Raw genomic sequence first — 18,265 nt, forward strand, 5'->3', positions numbered from 1 at the left:
TTGAATTAACAGCTCAGACTGTGACAAAGGGCTGACACTGGAGACTCCTTCCATAAATGTTACATAAATGTTTCCTTACAGAAACGCTCACCATAGTAAAACTTACATGTTTTCAACATACTGTGGGCATGTGTAACTCCATTTAAATCTAAAATAAAGAATTATAACGTCTTCATTTTATATGACCCTGTTAAGGTCACAGTAAATTTTCTAAATCCAAGGTAATTGCTTTTCATCGAAACTCTCAGTGAACTGTTTTAAACATGTTTATGTAGCAATAAACCTCTCTATAAAACTGTTTAAAGTTTAAATTGCTGTGTGTGACTCAGTTCCCAGCTGTTTTTCTGTTAAACTCAGCTACATTTAACATGACGGGTGTGTGGTTTGGAGTCAAATTGGTCACTATAAGGTCAGCATGGTATAACATTTCACCATAAGAGATTGTATTTCTCACTATACGGAGCTGATCGAACTTAACCCTTGGTTATGATAAACGATGAATGATGACTACGAAAGCTTTTTAATGAGAATGAGCGCGTCTCATACGTGATCTTGACAAACTGGCAGGGATGATGGAACCTTTCCCGCTTAAAAAGTAAAGAAAATCTGTGTTATTTCAAGAGTGTCTAGGAAACACCCCATAAAATCCAGGACTGCTGAAACATTTTTACCACAGGACGTTCTGCTTCGTAGAAGAGCTTTAAATAAAGACAAAAAAAAAATGTCAGGATCCAGTCCCACATTCTGTCAGCACACAGATATTAGCTGACTACTCGGTGGTGAGTGATGTGTTCGACAGACGTACAGATCATGTATTAATAACCGAAATATATTGACATAGCGATCCACCACACTGATCAGTGTCCAAGATAACTTTATTTTTCGTTATCGAAAGGAAGGTTCTAGCAATACGATACTCCTGACAGCCTAGTTGAGGTCAGGGATGCATAATATTTTGACGCCAGGGTACATTCAGACTACATTGATATTCGAGGCTCCTTTAAGTCCTTGCGGTCCATGAATCGGTCTCCAGGATGCTTTAGACCTCGCTTGTGATTACCGCCCAGAGGGATTTGCAACTCTTGAGATCAAACGACCTTCCCTGCGCTTTCTCCTGGAAAGAATGTGAACGTCTTTGTATTTTAGAGGAGGGTAAAAAAAAAAATAACCTTCAGCACAGTTCGACTTCACTTCCTTTTTAACCGTTCTTCCCCCCACCTCCACCAACTCTCCTCACTTTCCTTTTTTTTTTTTCTCCAAGCTCTGTTTGGGTTTGAGCAATCTGTTTCTCATTGTCTGTGCCAGTACCCCTCTGAGGCCCTTTGCTTGGTCTGCAGTTTCCTTTCGTTTTTTTGGGGGGGGGGGGGGGGTTTTGTCAAATCTCAAAAAAACAACCAAAATTAGGCCATAATTCTTTCTTCTTTGCCTTTTTTTTTAAATGGTCAAAACATCCAGCACTGGATTTGATTTAAACTCATTGCACAAAGAGGTGTTGTTTTTTTTCCACAGTACTCTGACTTCATCAGAGCTTATTTGGATCGGAATAAACCATGGCAGTCTAGAGCATAATGCCAGCCAGTCATGAAGCAGGCTGGGTTGCCAAATGTGAGAAGAACCTTGTCAAAATAATATATAAACTGTTATACACCTCATCACTGAAAGTGACATTTATTCGGCAGGGACAGAGTAACCTAAACCGAGCACAGATCTGGATAAGCTCTTATGTTGCTTTGTTGAATTTGACATGCAGAACTGAATCTTTTATTATTATTATTATTATTATTATTATTATTTGTTATATTGCAGCTTACAAATCCATAACTGAAGCTGAAGAAGTTATTTACTTGTTTTATTTATCACCTGCTTTTAGGACGGGTTTAATCAAAGTCTATTCTATCATCACAAATTTGGTTTAATGGCATCCCTATGATGTTCTTTGTCAGATTTAATGTATTTTGGTTCACTGAATGCTCCTGCAGGATACAGTCTTTTCTTTTAGTATTTAGATTTCACAAATACACGAAGGATGAAGGATGGGGGTCAGGTACAATACCAGTCCAAAACACATAGCATGTTTGATTCACTTCCTGCAGTTGGGTCGATTCAGAGACGAATCACTTTCTCACTGCGATCAAACCATGCTTGAGATGCAGACCGAGACCACCTTGATCAGACGCCCCAGACCAGTTGTGTTGGGACACACGCACGTGTGATTGCTGTGAACTCACCTGCTTAAAGAACTGCACCAAGGAGGGATATGTACTAGGGTTCAATTCAAACTGACTAACTACTGCCTCTGTGAAAGCACCCTTAGATGGTCAGATGGTCCAGACCGTTGCAATGGAAACTGGCTTTGGTAATTTGGAATGTCACTTTGCTGGTGGGGAAAGAGTCTGAGGAGCCCATTCAGGAGGTTTTGGCACCCCTCAAGGCTCCCGCTAGAGCTGTAACAGGCATGTCCCACTCGACAGAGACCTCCAGGCAGACCAAGACCTGCTGGAAATATTATCTCACAGTTGGATGGGAACATCTGTGGATCACCATGGAGAAGCTGGAATCTGTGACCAGGAATTCAGATCTTAATCTAAAATCAAAAGCTTTGTGACAATGCCTATTGTTTAAAGTGCTACACAAATCAAATTTAGTTGAATTTCGAAATCTGGGCTGACTTTCTCGGGCTATTGTGACCACAACCCCTAGCAGGAAAGTGGAAGGATAAGTAAAGGAATAAAATGAAGTATTATTATTCTTATTATTATTTTACAAATAAGCTCTAAGCTAACCACAATGGCATTTTAACAATATTCTCCATGGAGGAATGCAACCATGAAACTGCATGTACTTTTGATTTATGATGCAGTTTGTATAAAGGTCTTGTATGCCGGGGGACCTCCAAAGATCTGGGATCATAAAGTTGATAAAGTTGGCCATTATATCTACTTGAAAGTGGAATTAAGGATTCACTCCCAGCTCTTCTAAAGTTCCAGTTTTGCCACTGCATATGCACAGTGATGTAGGTGTTAAACTATGTTCAGGATTTAGCTTTGTTTTTACTTCAGTCAATAGGTCTGATCATCATGCGCACAGCTTTCATGGAGTAGAAGCCTCCGCCGTAGTCCGCCCAGAAGATGCCGTCTTGGAACTTGTTACGATACACGCCGCCAGAGTACCACACTCCATTGAGATTGGTCTGGCCACATGCATTGTACCACCAGCCACCTTTATGGAAGTGAGCGCAGTTTCCTGTAGTGAGGTTAGACAGGACAAGAAGAGGAAGAATGAAGACCGTTTCTACTTTGTGCTGGAATATTGCAGTTTTGCACAATGACAGGAGAAACCTATAACATACAGTACACCAGAGGTGGCTGGGATAAGACAGGGTCATGTCGAGGGTGGTCTTTTCTGTTTAAATTATTTGGTTTTTCCAAGGAAACCCTGCATGAAGCCAGTGAAGCATTACAGACTTCATTGATGAGACCTTGTGATATAATACATTGCTCAACACTAATAGTTATAGACAAATATTCGATTTCGGCATACTATCTAATATCACAACCAGCCATCAGTGAAGCACATAATAACCTGAAACAATAATAACCTGAGAAGGCATCCTTGTCCCGATCCAGCGTGGTGAACTGTTTGCCATTGTGGCTGGTTAAAGAATCCCCAGCATTGCCTTGGTAAGTGCCCAGACGCAGGCGGTACGATTCACTCTCAGGCTCCAGATGGAAGCTGCTATAGGCTGCGTACACCTTCTTTTCCATCCAGTCCTGAAGCTCCACCAGCAACTTGTAATCTCCCTGCTTGCCTAAGTTGTAAATATTCTCCAAGCCCAGCCAGTGCTCACCATCTATATTGCCAAAACCTTGCTGGAGTGGAATGAAAAGAAATGTGATTTTATTAATAGTGGTGCTTTATTACATTGGATCAAAATGGAAAGGGAAGCTTGTTACTGTCAATGAGGCCTGAGTAACTTTTCATTAACCTGCTGTACACGGAGAAATTAGTAAACTCCTGAATTACTTGTACGCAAATGCATGCAAAACCAGACTCCTGGAGTTCCCTGATGAACCATGTCTTTGATTCCTCTGAAGCACAATTTGATTTGAAAAATGCTGATATCTCAGTCTACTTGAATTGCCCTGAACCACATACAAATATTGGACAGCGACTATGTCATTTGTGTGTGTTTTATGCAAGTGAGAGCAATTTGCAGCCAAAGGTATTTCCTGAAGAGAGAGAAGTAACATAAACCCATTGGTTCAGAACGAGGTTTTCCATTGGGACCTGGAATCATGACAAAATGTCCTGATGTTTCGAGAGTCATCTTTCACTTGCAAGTGTGGCTGTGTGGGAGACAGGAGAGAAGTGTCCTGAGAGTCAGTGCTAGGTAGAAATAATAGGGCGTCACATTTCTGGCAAAGTTGAACAGTATAGTACCCTCAATCACCCATGACAGCGTAGAGAGCGTGCGTCTAATCCGTAGAGATTCCCGTGCAAAAGAACCCACAGTCTGGAAAGAACATAAAGAGGTTTGGCACACAGTCTGCCTTCCTGCTTTGCTGCCTTCTGTTTCTTGGCAATTTGTGAAAGTGAAGATACTTTGCTTTAGGATACAGGGTGTGGAAGAAGGTGAAGCCAAGGGTGGAAAATACTTGAGTAATTGTACTTTGCTACTCTATTATTTTGGTATATTGATACTTTATTGAGTATTATTGAATTTAATGCCTACTCGTAATTACAATTCCAAATGAAAAAAAAAAAATTTACTCTTACTCCTTAATTTTTTACTCAGACCTTCAAATACAACTATTACAAATCATGAAGTCATCCACCCAATGACTGTATGCTATACGTCAACTGAATGGACTCAGTTTAGCATCCAATCCCTTCAGTTAGTGTCCAATTATTTCAGTTTAGCATCCAATCCAATCCCTTCAGTTTAGTGTCCAATCCCTTCAGTTTAGTGTCCAATTATTTCAGTTTAGCTTCCAATCCAATCCCTTCAGTTTAGTGTTCAATTATTTCAGTTTAGCATCCAATCCAATCCCTTCAGTTTAGTGTTCAATTATTTCAGTTTAGTGTCCAATTATTTCAGTTTAGCTTCCAATCCAATCCCTTCAGTTTAGTGTTCAATTATTTCAGTTTAGCATCCAATCCAATCCCTTCAGTTTAGTGTCCAATTACTTCAGTTTAGTGTCCAATTATTTCAGTTTAGCATCCAATCCAATCCCTTCAGTTTAGTGTCTAATTATTTCAGTTTAGCATCCAATCCAATCCCTTCACTTTAGTGTCCAATTATTTCAGTTTAGCATCCAATCCAATCCCTTCACTTTAGTGTCCAATTATTTCAGTTTAGCATCCAATCCAATCCCTTCACTTTAGTGTCCAATTATTTCAGTTTAGCATCCAATCCAATCCCTTCAGTTTAGTGTCCAATTATTTCAGTTTAGCATCCAATCCAATCCCTTCAGTTTAGTGTCCAATTATTTCAGTTTAGCATCCAATCCAATCCCTTCACTTTAGTGTCCAATTATTTCAGTTTAGCATCCAATCCAATCCCTTCAGTTTAGTGTCCAATCCCTTCAGTTTAGTGTCCAATTATTTCAGTTTAGCATCCAATCCAATCCCTTCACTTTAGTGTCCAATCCCTTCAGTTTAGTGTCCAATTATTTCAGTTTAGCATCCAATCCAATCCCTTCAGTTTAGTGTCCAATTATTTCAGTTTAGCATCCAATCCAATCCCTTCAGTTTAGTGTTCAATTATTTCAGTTTAGCATCCAATCCAATCCCTAAAGTTTAGTGTCCTATTACTTCAGTTTAGCAAGTTTATCACTGTAGAAAAATAACTATCAAGAGTCCTGCCATTTCATTGTCTATGTCTGTTAGCATGATTTCTTTGCTAATGCTAGGTCAAACTAGCATTGATGCCAAAGTCCAAATTCTAGCTAATGGTACATAATGGATATTTACAGAATATTTTACCTCTGATTAATTCGTTATCAAACTATGTATGCATATGACCAGCAAACTTCCAGAGAGTGAATGATATTTTCAGGTAAAATTCCATAGTTGCTTTAAAATGAAACTCACCTTCTAAAAAATTAAAACCTGGCATTAACTGATATTAACTTCTTCAGTTAAAAACATTTACGTTTTTCTTTTAAATACTTTTTTTTTAAGTAGCAACTCTTTGACTTTCACTTGAGTGCATTTTTGGCTGGATACTTCCACTTTTAATGAGTAAGATTTTGACACATTATCTCCACTTTCACTTAAGTTTAATTTCTCAGTACTTGGATAATTTTTTTTAGTAATTGCGGCGAAGTGATAGAACTTTTGCATAATCTGTAACCTTGAACCTTAAAGTTACATTAAAAGCTCAATGAACTTTAACAGAAATGATTAAATGTGGAGATGGAGATGAGCCTTAGAGCTTCACTTCACCTTATAACTCTCCCAGTTTCGGAAAAAGTTAACAGATCCATCCTTCCTTCTCTGGATGATGGTCCAGCCTCCGTTGTCCACATCTTGCTCACACCACGCCTGCATCAGCCTGTCACTCTCATCGGGTTTAAGCAGGTACATCCCACTAGTGGCATGTCCAGCCTGCATAGCATGAAGGCAGTCGCGGAAAGGACCTCAAAATCAAGAAGGGTACAACAACAAATAAACGCCCAGTTCAATACACATTAGTTCCAACATACTGTAGATACACTAAAGATTGCACTTCCCAAAAACAGTTCATTCACCCTTGCTTCAGTGGATAATCTCACGAGGATACTGTAAATTTGTACTTCAGAACTACTGCTGTAATCATAAAGACTCCATAAGAAACATCCTTTCAATACACTTAGTATTGGTTGACTTAATAATGTACTATTGTACTAGGCTAATAGTTTCGAATCACACTATCCCGTCACCTAGAAGAGGATGGGTTCCCTTTAGAGTCTGGTTCCTCTCAAAGTTTCTTCCTCATGTCGTCTCAGGATGTTTTTCCTCACCACTGTTGTCTGTGACTTGCTCATTCGGAATATAAATATATACCTACATGCCGAATTCTGGAAATGTTGAAAAGCTTTAAAAGAGGTTTCTCATGAGGCTTTCTACCTCTGCAGTTACGTTTCTTTAAATTAAATTCATCGTCTCGAACAGCGGGTGAACAGAAGACAGGTAGGGAGTAAAAACAAACACGGACACTTCCTACTTGTGGTTTCGGTGCATTTAAAATTGTGCTGACAGCTTGGTAAAAGATCTCACAAGCTGAAGTAGCATGGCTGTCACATACTTTGTGGTCTGTTGGACTGAAAGAAAGCAGAGACCTTGAAATATGTCTAAAAATGTGCAAAGTCTGATTTTCAGGCCAAGAAGCTGACATTTGGACAGACTCTAATTTCATTGACTTGAACTGCAAAGGTGTGCAAAAGGCCTGGACAGTTTTTGTAATCCCACTTCCACCCGATCCCAGGGAAATTCTGAACAACAGTATCCCCCTCTTTTGACCAATGCTGATCAATTCCGCAGACAAATCCATGCAATTTTGCAATTATCTTTGTTCATTTTTTTGTATGCATCCACAATATTTTCTTATGAACATAGATGGTTTTATCCATCCATCCATCCATCTTCTATACCACTTATCCTTCCTTCAGGGTCACGGGGAAACCTGGAGCCTATCCCAGGGAGCATCGGGCACAAGGCGGGGTACACCCTGGACAGGGTGCCAATCCTAGATGGTTTTATATCCCAAAATATTAAAAAAAATAAGTACACCAACCCTGACTAAGATAAAGCATTTACTGAAGATGAGCAAGTGAACACAGTGACACATTGTGCAGTGCTGCATCTGATATGCTCCCATCCAGCTGGTGTATAGTCTTACAATAAAGGTTCCATCTTGAACCCTTCTTCATTTATGCATCGCTGCACTAATCTTTAAAGTTAGAACCCTCCTTCCTTTTCAGACAAAGTAGGCCCTCTTGAGGGAGCTAGAACCCTTAACCGTCCAAAGAACCCTTGAGTCATGATTTTTACTAAAACCTGGTCTGCTTATGATTGATTATCTGTTAGAGACTGATTCTCACTTACCTTCAGAGCTGAAGTTGCCAGTCAGTGGCCGTTTGAGTTCCAGGGTACTTTCAGTGGGTTCTGGTCCTGCTCTGGATCCCCTCTCCCTGGCGAGAGCCCGGCTGTGGACCCTCTGGATCTCATTGGAAAAACGGGGCACATGTACTGGAATGTTCTCTGGAACCACCTGAACAAGCGGCGGGGGAAGTGGCTCCTGCCTGTGATTCCCGTACACTTGCAGGCACCTCTCTTCCAGAGCACCAATCAGAACGGACTGGTTATTGACCACAGCAGCAAGAGTAGAGAATCGGGCTTCAAGATCCCTGTAGCGGGCTGAGAGCCGCAATGCTTCTGCTGTGGCGTTGAGGATGCGGCCTTCAAGTTGTGCGAGCTCCAGCGAATTATCCCGCTTGCGAATGATCTCATGCAGAAGCTGCATGTAGAGCTGTGTGACACGGGAATTCATGTTACGAGACTCCTTCCGCAGCAGTTTCATCTCACTCACCATGTTGCCGTCCACATCCACCACCATCCGCAGGGTGTCTATCTCACGTCGTTGCTTGGACATCAGCTCACGGACATCTGCTATGTCTATCCTGGTTATGCGATCTTTGTCTGGAAGCAAGGGTCCGCGACTTGCACAGATAGGCCCTGTGATCTTCTGCTCAGGGACCAGGAAGGTGTATGAGCACTTTTTAGGGCCATCTTCTCCCTTTTCCTCCCAGGCCCTCCGTCTCCGTGACAGGCCCATACTTTGTCCCCATGTCCAGGCACAGAAGAGGACACAAAGTCTCCAGGAACTGGGTCCCATAGTGATTGTTTCCAGCTCTTGCACAAACACTGTCACCTTAAAGAAAACAGAGACTCATCAAAGATTGTCTTCCCTGATATTTTTGAGCAGTTACGATGTTTGTTTCCCACATTTATTTTTCTACAGAGCTGTGACCTACGATAGGATGCCAAGAAGATTTGATCATATCATGGAGTTACGCAACCCTTTTCCAAAGGAAGAAAACCCATCTCAGGATATTGTATCTCAGGCCAGAGACTGCAGTTTGGTCTGGTGTCTCTGTGCTATAAGAACCCAGCAGAGGTGCAGAGCTTTTCAGTAAGTTCATACTATACTGTCTGCCTTAAGCTACTTAATGATGGATCAAATATACAAATGTAGACTAAACATTATCCAGATGAAAAACTGTTACCAGGAAACCATCTGTTGTACACAGAACCACCAAGTCATACGTTGACCTGAGATGCAGATGGGGTCACAGGAGAATTTTACCAACCGTTATTTTTAATGTAGTTCAATGCACATGAAATTGATTTCTGGACTGTTTACAATAATTAAAACTTTCCCTCCTTTCACTTCATTTAGCATCTGCTAAATGCTATAAATGTAAATGTACAGTATATTAGCCTTCATACAGTTTGGCACTTCTCTTAAACCCATTATACAACAGACTGTGGAATTGTCTGGTGTGTCCTTTATAATATGTATAGATATTTTCGTGCTATATTGAGTAACCTAGGGCAACAAAGCACAGAAATGAATGCTCCATGCCCCAGTGTGTCCAAGACAGCAATGTATTTGATGTAAAATGGGCTTTATTCTCATGAAAATATTACACAAAACGCAGTATATGAACTCGGCTAAACCGACACACCAACCATTTGCTAGCACTTACTGTATTTATGGGATGCAGGATTCAGTGCTCTTGTGTGTATCAAATTAAAGTAGCACTCTAAGTTGGATGAAACAATCAAAGATGCGATGCATGCTTTTGACTACGTCTCCAGACTTTGATAAGCTGCAGTGTGATGCACAAGCCCAGTCCTCTCATTAGGGGAGAGTATAGAGCGGCTGCAGTTCTTACGCACACTGATTCTTTAAAAAATTGCTAAATGTGTAAATATAAATGAGTGCTGTCTTTCCCGCTTTGATGTATAACAATTAAATTCAATTCGATTAAATGTCATGTCCGATGTGTGTCAGGAGGGGGAGGGGGAGGGGAGGGGTTATGTCACAAGAATTTCGACCCTTAAATTGGGGTCACTGGCCAACAAAGAGATGAAAAAACCCTCCTCCTAAAAGGAACTATGAGTGTATTCTGTTTTGTGGCCTGGATCATGTATCAATATAATGAGCCTTGAATGTAAAAAAAAAAAAAAAGGAAAGAAAACTGTGTTATGTGTGACAAAGCAAGCCAAGGTACACTGTCTCATTTTCCATTTTCCAAGAGAAATTGACTGCGCTTCCTTACAACCCAAGCCAACCATAACAGGCCAGATACATATTTGTTTGATTTTTTTGTTGGTTTTTTTTTTTCTGGGTGGGGGTTGGGGGGGGCGGATAAATTGCTGTAATTGTAAGTACTTGACTGACACAGAGTATTGCCAGCTGTGTAAAAATGGTATCCCGTGACCCAACTCTAGTTTCAAATACGCACTGATCAGGCAGGAGTAAATCACAGGTAGAACTACACCAATGTCTTGTGCATATAAACAATGTGACAGAGGAAAAAAATGAGCAGTCATGATTTAAGTGTTTTTGTGAAGGTATCCAGGCCTTTCAAGCTGTCTGAAATGTTATAACGAGAAAGATTCTTGGATTATTTCCCAGCCTAAAAGTGCTGCGGTCATGAAACTCCCTTCTTCATTGTTGTGAGAAAAACAGACTCAGTCTGATAGCACTGGAAGTTAAGTCAGATAATTATTATGTTGCCTCCCAGTTAATGTTTTTGTAAGAAATGAACCAACAGATCACCTTCAACCCTGTGTATGGGTTTAAAATGAGGGTTTACAGACAAGCTGCATGTTTCTGTTCACTTACGATGAACTTCATAAACCATTAAACAAAAAAAAAATGTGGAAGAAAATTAAAAGTGTCAGTTAGATATTTAGTAGAAAAATTAGCTTGAAGTGGCAGTTGCCATTAGATTCAAGACGGTGTGATCCAACAAGTTTTTTTTAACAATTTAGTATTCATCGATACAGATACTGGTATCACTTATCAATCCAAACCTATGCTTATTTACATAATTAATACTCATATTATACTCATAATATTAGAGTTATTAGTGTACTATAGTATTAGAGTTAGAGCTGCGTTAATATCAATCTCAGCTGCACTACTGTCAGAGCTGCTGTTAGAAAAAAATTAATCAGCACCTTCTGACCAATCAGAATCCAGAATTCAACAGTGCTGGGTATAGAAGTAGGTTAAACTGTATAGCAAAAATGTGAATTGCTATATATTGGCATTAATGAAATAAAAATAAAATCAGTAATATTTCAAAATAAAACAAATGCATTTGTAGTGTTACAAGATGACCAGATCACCGAACTCCTTTTGGAGCTTTCAGGTATCTTACTGAACAACTGTAAATGGAAACTCAGTGAAAATGGTCAGTACAGGACTCATAGCATTCCAAGAAGCTTTATTTTTGTTCTTTTATGGCAACAGGAACTATTTCTTAAATAAGAAGCTGTAGCTGTTTTGTGGTTTCATCTGCAACCAGTTGAGCGACCATTGTTTTCTGTCTGTAATTGTTCTCCGTCTCTGGTGGTGGGAAATAACGAGAGACAGAATAAAATGGAGTAGAATAAAAGGGATGGAGATTCATCATAGGGGATTGCTGTGCATCTAAATGTTCTTTAACCCCTTAAGGGCTCTTTAGTTATCCCTCTCGGGTGACACTTAAAAGTATGATGTGAAACCTTATGATGGAATTTTCCCCTATAGTAAAAGGTTCGAGGTAGAACCTTTTAACAACCTTTTTTCTAAGGGTGTACCAAGTACCAAGACAGGTTCTAGGTATTAAGAAGAAGATGGTGACCAATGATTTGGAGTTTGTACCACACACTTACCGAGTTAACACATACACTAATTGAACAAAGGGTTCTTTAAGGATTTTTCATCAATCCCTTAAAAATTCTTTCTAGGATCTTACAATAACGTGTCACGCTGTCAGAAAGGGTTCCAGGTAAAACATTTTAGGAGGCTAAGCACCCTTTCATGATCCAATGAACCCTTAAAGAACTCTTCAAGAACCAAGCTGTACCAAGAGAGTTAGAACGTTTGACAGGTTCTAGGTATTAAGACGAAAATAATAACCAATATTTTGCAGTTTGTACCACACGCTTTACCCAGTTAGGAAAAAAGGGGGGTTCTTCAAAGAACTCTGAATGGTTCTTTCGATGTCCATCTTGAGAAACCCTTAAAGATTCTTTGTAGAATCCTACAATAGCATTTTCTGTAAAAGTTTCTGTAAACTGTGTAGGTGTGTGGTACAGTATCTAATTACTGGTCATTGTTTACTTCTTCATACCTAGAAACTGTCAATCATTTAACATTTTGCGAAAAAAATAAATAAATAAATAAATAAATAAAATTCAGGCTCACATTCTTGAAGGGTTCTGTGGTTGTCCATCTGGAGAAACCCTTAATATTTAGTTTCTGATTTTTATTTATTTATTCATTTGTTTTACTATAAAAGTATTTCACTACCAGAAAGGGTTCCATGTAGAATGCTTGTTTTGGAAGCTATGAACCCTTTCTTAGCACAAAAAAAATAAAAATAAAAATAAAAAACTAAACCTAAGGAATCCTAGAAAAACACATTTTTCTAAAAGTGTATGTAATGACTGGGTAAGTGTGTGGTATACACCCTACCACTGGACAGTATTTTCTTCACAATACTAGAATCTGTCACACATTTTTTTTTTTTTTTTAAAAAAAGGGGGGTTTTGAAAGGTTCTTTAAGGGCTCATTCGATAAACGGCTCTGGAATGCTTTCTTCTGAGGTTCTACGAGAACAAGAACGATTGCTTAAATAGGAAGTTGTCGCTGTTTTGTGATTTCATCTGCATCCAGTTGAGCGACCGTTGTTTTCTCTCCGTAATCGTTCTCCATCGCCCAATTACTCTAAATTGATATGTGGTGGGAAAGAACGAGAGAAGGGATAACAGGGATGGAGAGTTATGGTAGGAGTTTGGAAAGAAAGCACAGCTCGTGATTTTCTAAACACTTTGTCACTTGGCTGTGGCGTCTCAGCCTTAATCAGAGGGAGCAGGCGTTTCCTTCCAGGAGCTCCACATGTCCATGTTGGGGAAATGTTGATGTCTGTTAAAAGTGCTCCTAAAACTAATCTCTATGGAAGTACACTTAGAAGCTGAGTGTTACCAGCCAAGATTCTCCAGCACATCCTTCACAGCTACTCTGTAAAGGAACCTACAATCTTCTTACACATTTTTAAACACTATTAGCAGTAGCACATACTGAAAATTAAAATAAAAAGGAACTATATATATATATATATATATATATATATATATATATATATATATGTAGTAGTTTGAGCAATTTGGTCAGTTATATAGGAAGCACGCATAAGTTAGTGACCCTCATATTTTTGAACTTTTCCTGAAATCAGATTGAATGTTGGCAGTCATGGGACATTCCCGCATAATTCCCAAATAAATAATTGCCAAGGCTTGGAATAAATGGGAACAAGGACACATCAAAAAGTTCAAAGCTTTGATTTGAAGTCTGGCAGAAAGAAAATGTTTGGCTCCGAGCTCAAATGAGAGCAGTTAAAGTTGTACTTGGAAGGCGATACTCTACACTGTTGGCTGAAGTCACAGAGAGCGTTATAAATCCCGATTACAGTGTTGGACTTTAGTGTCTAAAAACAAAAAGAAAAAAAAAGAAAAAAGAATCTCAGAGAGTCATTTGATTGTCAAATGAGGAATTTAGAGTCAATCCTCACCTCCACCATGGCCACCCAAAAGTCTGTTTTCACTGTTTATCATTTTCTTTACTTTACCAACAGAAAAATGATCAATGTTGGGTTTTTTTTTTAGTTTGGATTCTGCATTCTGATTGGTCAGGAGGTGCTGATGAATTTTCTATAACTCTGAACTCTAGCTCTGAACAGTAGTGAAGCTGTAAATCACAGGTTTAAATTTATGCACTCGTTCTGATACGTTATCGTTTCTATGGAAACAAATTTCACAGGGACTTGTATAGTAGACACGCCACATGAACTAAGCCGAACAATAAACAGACTTTTTTTAAAAAAAAAGAAAACAGAAAAAAATGTGTCATCACTTTATAAGGAGTTATCTGTAAGGAGTCTCCAGTGTCAGGACATGTTGTGATAGGGAATTAATCAACTTTAGAGTAATTTATTTCTTAATTAATGCCCAAGGAGCTACTAAAATGGCCCATTCCCTGCACCATTCTGTAAGAATGCAAGGATCTATTAACATACTGAACATCTATATGCAACGCGTAAGTGACCGCATGAATTTGTGCCATCACACTTAGCTAGCGGGCTAAATTAATTAAACTAGTTAACTGGCTCGCGTTTCTCACAACTAGACAAATATCTGTGACAGGTACAGATTGTTCATTATTTGACCTTAGCTAGTTAGCTTACATAGCATGCAGTAGCGAAATGTTACAGAATATCACTTTCATGTTAATTCATGACGTCTTGGGCTGTGATTGGTTCAGATTCGTAAGGTTTCTTTAATGATATCACAAACTGGTCTTGCATCTCCCAATTAGGCTCTTCAAAGACCCTTTAAAGGTTCTTCCGTTGTCCCTCTGGGGGAACCCTTTAAAGGTTCTTCCGTTGTCCCTCTGGGGGAACCCTTAAAGATTCTTCAGTTGTCCATTCTGGGAGAACCCTTAAAGATTCTTCAGTTGTCCCTCTGGGGGAACCCTTAAATTTTCTTCAGTTGTCCATTCTGGGGGAACCCTTAAAGATTCTTCAGTTGTCCCTCTGGGGGAACCCTTAAATTTTCTTCAGTTGTCCATTCTGGGGGAACCCTTAAAGATTCTTCAGTTGTCCATTCTGGGGGAAACCTTAAAGGTTCTTCAGTTGTCCATTCTGGGGGAACCCTTAAAGTTTCTTCAGTTGTCCATTCTGGGGGAACCCTTAAAGGTTCTTCAGTTGTCCCTCTGGGGGAACCCTTAAAGTTTCTTCAGTTGTCCATTCTGGGGGAACCCTTAAAGTTTCTTAAGTTGTCCCTCTGGGGGAACTCTTAAAGTTTCTTCAGTTGTCCATTCTGGGGGAACCCTTAAAGTTTCTTCAGTTGTCCATTCTGGGGGAACCCTTAAAGTTTCTTCAGTTGTCCATTCTGGGGGAAACCTTAAAGTTTCTTCAGTTGTCCATTCTGGGGGAACCCTTAAAGGTTCTTCAGTTGTCCCTCTGGGGCAACCCTTAAAGATTCTTCAGTTGTCCCTCTGGGGGACCCGTTAAAGGTTCTTCAGTTGTCCATTCTGAGGGAACCCTTAAAGTTTCTTCAGTTGTCCATTCTGGGGGAACCCTTAAAGTTTCTTCAGTTGTCCATTCTGGGGGAACCCTTAAAGGTTCTTCAGTTGTCCCTCTGGGGGAACCCTTAAAGATTCTTCAGTTGTCCCTCTGGGGGACCCGTTAAAGGTTCTTCAGTTGTCCATTCTGAGGGAACCCTTAAAGTTTCTTCAGTTGTCTATTCTGGGGGAACCCTTAAAGGTTCTTCAGTTGTCCATTCTGGGGGAACCCTTAAAGGTTCTTCAGCTGTCCCTCTGGGGGACCCGTTAAAGGTTCTTCAGTTGTCCATTCTGGGGGAACCCTTAAAGGTTCTTCAGCTGTCCCTCTGGGGGAACCCTAAAGGTTCTTCGGGTGTCCCTCTGGGGGAACCCTTAAAGGTTCTTCAGTTTTCCCTCTGGGGGAACCCTTAAAGGTTCCTCAGTTGTCCCTCTGGGGGAACCCTTAAAGGTTCTTTGTAGAACCCCACAACCCTACAGTGTTTTCCTATCAGAAAGGGTACCAAGTTGAATTCTTCCCTTATTTGGAAGTTAATAACCCTTAACTATCAAATGAACCATTGAAGAACCCTTTTCCCTCAAATATCATAACAGTTTAAACAGTTATACAGGTTCTAGGCATTAAGATGAAAATAATGACCAGTCATTTGTGTTTGTTCTGCACGCCTATAGAGTTAATACATACATTGTTAGAAAAAATGGTTCTTCGAGGGTTCCTTAAGGGTTTTTATGAGTGTATGTATTAACCGCTTCTTAGAAATGGTAATTATTTCCTTCCTAACACCTAGAACCCGTCAGGTGTTTTCAATCGAGTTAATATTGGTACTTGATGCACTGTTTTATATTGGAGGGTTCATTGGATCATTTCTAGCCTCGTAAAAGGTTTTACTTCGAGCCCTTTCTGACAGGAAAACACTTTTTAGCCACTGCTGAATCATTCCCACCCACCTCCATCACCTAATCTGCACTCCTCATCTCTGAAAGCAGTAATGTGATCTGTTTTGTATCTTTGTTTCTTTTCTTGGATGTTATATTAAATCTGTTGAATACAAATTCCTACGAGTGTTCTTTTGTGGCAAAAAAAAAGGGCATGTCTAATAATTCTTATGAATAGCTATTTATAACGTGCTGTTACCCAGAAGCTGATTGAGTTATTCACAGAAGAGGCGGAATCGTCTGGTTTTCATATCACATGTAATAAAACAAAGTATCTGACTTCCTCAGGTGCAGCACATGCAAACACTTTCTCAATTAGAACCACAGTGACCAGGGGCTTTCTGGCTTCAGTCTGAAACCCGAGTCACACAGACGCAGCTCCGTCTCTAACCAGATCCGTCTCAGCCTCCGTCTGCGGACTGCACGTCTCCATCAGATTAAAGTCATTCTAGCTCTTAAAAGCACTATGATTCGTTGTTTATTTCCATTTAGGATTAACGCACAGAGGACATGCATCCATGAGTTACAGGGGGAGGTGGGGATTAAGAGTTAATAAGGCAGTACATTCGGGTTTACAATCTCACAGGATTGTCTTAATATTTAATTGATTTAATTCATGTTTAATATAATCAATATCAATTAATATACTATATATATATATATATATATATATATATATATATATATATATATATATATATAACTTGCAATTTAATTAATAGGTATTGAATGTATTTTTATTTCATTTCACTATGTCATTAATAAGTCTATTGTACTTTATAAGCTAGATTTTTGGTCAATTATTTGTTGATTGAAACCACCATTTTTATTTATTTACTTATTTATTTTCCAACATGGTCACTGCTTATACTGCTTACGTCTTTTTCAAGCCACTAGTGAATGTCAGTGTGCTGTTAAACAAGAATGTGCATAATGGCAATACACTTGAATACAAAGTGAACTATCCTGAACTAAACCCCGGCGAATTAATTACATTATTAAAAAGAAATGTACAGGCTAAAATCTTTCTATCGGCACTGATTTGTGATTTCATTCGTTAATACGTTCTTTGGAAAATATTTCAAAATATCGATAATGAACTGCAATATTCATGGACATTCTGCATCTTTTACTAAAGCAGTTTAACATATTTAGGAACTATAGAATAATATTTTTCCTCTAAATACATGCTATAGGGTAGAAGAGAAAAGGTGTCTTACCTCTGAGAGTCTAGAGCCTGTGTTCAGCTTCACACATCCAGTCTCTCTGCTCAGTGACTGCCCTCTCTCTCTCTCTCGCTCTCTCTCTCTCTCACACACACACACACACACACACACACACACACACACACACACACTCCCAACCACTCACTGCTGCTGATGAGAGCCTCATACAGGTTTTATGCTTCTGCATTTGTGTGTGTGTGTGTGGGTGTGTGTGTGTGTGTGAGAGAGAGAGAGAGAGAGAGAGAGAGAGAGAGAGTGAGAGAGAGAATACTCAAAGACCTCCTTGATGACAGAACCCTGTCATCAAGTTAAGCTCTGGGTTTTCCACTGTGCATTCACAACATAAAAGCAGTTAGAAGTTTATTTTCATTGCTGCATGAGAAAAAAACAGACCTCCACCTACTATTTGTTACTGTTCTCTACTAATCTTTACTGTTCTGTACTGTTCTCTACTAATCACACTGTTCTGTACTGTTCTCTACTAATCACACTGTTCTGTACTGTTCTCTACTAATCATCACTGTTCTGTACTGTTCTCTACTAATCACACTGTTCTGTACTGTTCTCTACTAATCATCACTGTTCTGTACTGTTCTCTTAATCATCACTGTTCTGTACTGTTCTCTACTAATCACACTGTTCTGTACTGTTCTCTACTAATCACACTGTTCTGTACTGTTCTCTACTAATCACACTGTTCTGTACTGTTCTCTACTAATCA

The 18,265-nt window shown here is 39.5% G+C and overlaps 1 protein-coding gene across 1 annotated transcript; it reads right to left on the bottom strand.

The window, feature by feature from the left end:
• Window positions 1-857: 857 nt before the first annotated feature.
• Window positions 858-17,709, bottom strand: LOC128610442 (angiopoietin-related protein 1-like). The gene is made up of 5 exons (XM_053629762.1): window positions 17,539-17,709; window positions 8,089-8,914; window positions 6,448-6,641; window positions 3,599-3,869; window positions 858-3,243 (listed from the first exon to the last, which is right to left on the bottom strand). Exons 2-5 carry the CDS (start codon window positions 8,876-8,878, stop codon window positions 3,056-3,058), a joined length of 1,443 nt encoding a protein of 480 aa, XP_053485737.1. The 5' UTR covers window positions 8,879-8,914; window positions 17,539-17,709; the 3' UTR covers window positions 858-3,055.
• Window positions 17,710-18,265: the final 556 nt, after the last annotated feature.

Source organism: Ictalurus furcatus, chromosome 7 (genome assembly GCF_023375685.1).
Source record: "Ictalurus furcatus strain D&B chromosome 7, Billie_1.0, whole genome shotgun sequence".
Classification (NCBI taxonomy): Eukaryota; Metazoa; Chordata; class Actinopteri; order Siluriformes; family Ictaluridae; genus Ictalurus; species Ictalurus furcatus.